The following is a 2,610-nucleotide window of genomic DNA, read 5'->3' as shown; positions in this document are numbered from 1 at the left end:
TGTCCTCTTCAAGGTGTTTGGGCAAATGTTTCCCCAGGGGTCCAGACACCATTTAAAGGTTCCGGGAGAGACCATTGGTAAAGAGAGTGTGGTGAATCTTGTTGTGCTTGGGTTTCTGGGTTTTTATAATATTGGGTTTGGTGTAACATTAAAGTGTGAAGTATTTATTAATATGTAAATGTGAAAATGTATTTATGTATTTATTTATTCTTATTGATATATTGTATACTGTGGTGGAAGGTTGGGATTTAAGAATTTACCTGAGAGTGGAATAATGGTTAAGTCTGTGACAGCTGAACATATTTAAGGCTGCCAGTTGTCATTAGAGGATGGATTTTTGTGCTGCGAAGAAGCTCGACAAGTTAATTGTTTTAAGGAGAGCCATATAGCAAATAAATACTTTGTTCCACTACACTTTCCTTGGTCTGTCTCACTGTGTTTCCAGCCGCTAAGGGCTGCACTGTTACAAGTGGTGTCAGGAGTGTGTCACTCATGCCACAGTGAGAAGATGATGACAAGAGGTGGAAGAAAGCCAGGCCAAGAGGAGCAGCCTGATGAAGGAGTTGGAGCTTCATCTGAGCTAGAGGCCATGGCAGCAACAAGCCCTGAGAACAAATTGGAGGAGTTGACAGGGTTGGTGAAATCTCTTATGCGGTCTCAAGCAGCCAGAGACCAAAAGTGGGAGAAGGATTTGTCACGTCAGGAGCAAAGGTGGAAAGGCATGCAGCATCAATTTCAGCAAATCCAGCTACAAGTTAACGCTGTAACTGATAAGCCTGACCCACCAGAGGCGCCAGCGCCCCCTACAACATCTGAAGAACAAGAACTTGGATTCAATGGTGAAGACATTCCAGTGGCCAGTGGGTCCAGGTCTTTAATTGAACCAAAACTTTTTCCTCTGTCACCAGAAGATGACATTGAACATTTTCTGACTACGTTTGAAAGAATGGCAAACGTGTGTCGATGGCCCAGAGATGAGTGGGCTATTCGTCTGGTTCCCCTATTGACAGGTAGAGCCCGCACAGCCTACATTCTTATGGATTTAACAGACTCTGAGAATTATGATAAGGTGAAAGAGGCAATTCTGGCAAAATATGAGATCACTGCTGACACCTACAGACGCCGCTTCAGATCTCTGAAAGTGGAGCCAGGTGAGACGCCACGTGAACTTTATGTAAGATTGAAAGACCTGTTTTCAAGATGGATTAAACCTGAAAAATCAACTGTAGAAGAAATATCTGAGCAGATAATTCTGGAGCAGTTTTTGAGAATGGTTAATCCAGAGCTGGAGATTTGGATACGTGAGCATGACCCGAAGACTGCAAAGGAAGCAGCTAGCCTCGCAGAGGTTTTCACTTCAGCCAGAAAAGGAAGCAAGAGCACCTACTTCAGCCGGGAGACCCACTACGCCCAACCAAGTAAGTCCATTGGGGGTGAACAGGGTTCTGGTCAAGTTCAGGCTAGAAATCTTTCTAGTTCTAGGCAGCTCCCTTCCCATAGACCTCACAATGTGAAGAAATCCTTTAAGTCTTCAGTTCAGGATATTAAATGTTATCACTGTCATAACTTTGGCCATACACAACAATTTTTCCCTGCACTTAAGTCAAAACCATCTCTTTTATGTGCAGTTCCAAGACCAGCCACAGAGCCAGTAGGAAAGAAAGCTTGTACTGTCCCTGTTTTAATTAATGGGCGTAAAGAGGAAGCTTTGCTTGACTCTGGGTGCTTCCAAACTCTTGTACACTCTAGCATAATTTCAGGAGAAAAGCTAAGTGGGGTTGGGGCTACAATAAGTTGTGTGCATGGAGACGAACACAGGTACCCCACTGCTGAGGTTTACCTGACAGTAGGAGGTCAAACCTACTTGTTAGTGGTAGCTGTTGTTCCCAGTTTGCCATATTCAGTGATACTTGGTAATGACATCCCCACTCTTTTTGATCTAATAGATCAGTCGGATTATGACCCTCAAGTGAGTGCTGAGAAAGACATTCAAGGCTTAGGTGATGAATCTGGAAGCTCACTTCCTCTAGATATGACAGTTGAGCCATTTAAATCCTGTCATGTAGTCACAAGAGCACAAAGTGCAAAGGAAATGATGCAAGAACTACCCTTTTTTTGAGGAGTCTCTCGAAACGGAGCCAGGGAAGATTAGGAAGTCTAGGGCTCAGAAAAGACGAGAAAAGTTCAAAGGCTCAGGGGGAAAAGGTACAGCATTGTTCCCTAAGCCAAATAACCAACTTGAGTTTGATGTTCCCTCAGATTTAGGTGCACTCCAAAGAAGCGACCCTACTCTAAAACCCTGGTTTGAGAAGGTAACCGAGGTAGAGGGGGCTAGTCAAGGTCAGGTAAGCTGTCTTGCAGACACTGTTTACTTGATTAAAGGAGGCATCTTGTACCAGAGAAAGGGGAAGTGCGAAGCTGTGGCACTCCCACAACAGTTCAGAGACAAAGTTATGGATTTGGGTCATTCAATTCCATGGGCAGGTCATATGGCTTTTCACAAAACACTGAATAGGATCAGCAGCCGTTTTGTTTGGCCAGGGATGTATGTCCAGGTTTCTGAGTTTTGCCGTTCCTGTGAAAAATGTCAGTTGACCTCAGGTAAAGGAG

At 44.2% G+C, this 2,610-nt stretch overlaps 1 protein-coding gene across 1 annotated transcript; it reads left to right on the top strand.

The window, feature by feature from the left end:
- Window positions 1-347: 347 nt before the first annotated feature.
- Window positions 348-2,264, top strand: LOC145420338 (uncharacterized). The gene has a single exon (XM_080289473.1). It carries the CDS (start codon window positions 509-511, stop codon window positions 2,117-2,119), a length of 1,611 nt encoding a protein of 536 aa, XP_080145599.1. The 5' UTR covers window positions 348-508; the 3' UTR covers window positions 2,120-2,264.
- Window positions 2,265-2,610: the final 346 nt, after the last annotated feature.

Source organism: Astatotilapia calliptera, chromosome 15 (genome assembly GCF_964374335.1).
Source record: "Astatotilapia calliptera chromosome 15, fAstCal68.1, whole genome shotgun sequence".
NCBI classification, from domain to species: domain Eukaryota; kingdom Metazoa; phylum Chordata; class Actinopteri; order Cichliformes; family Cichlidae; genus Astatotilapia; species Astatotilapia calliptera.
The sequence above is the reverse complement of the archived record's forward strand: the minus strand, read 5'-3'. Positions and strand labels throughout refer to the sequence as shown.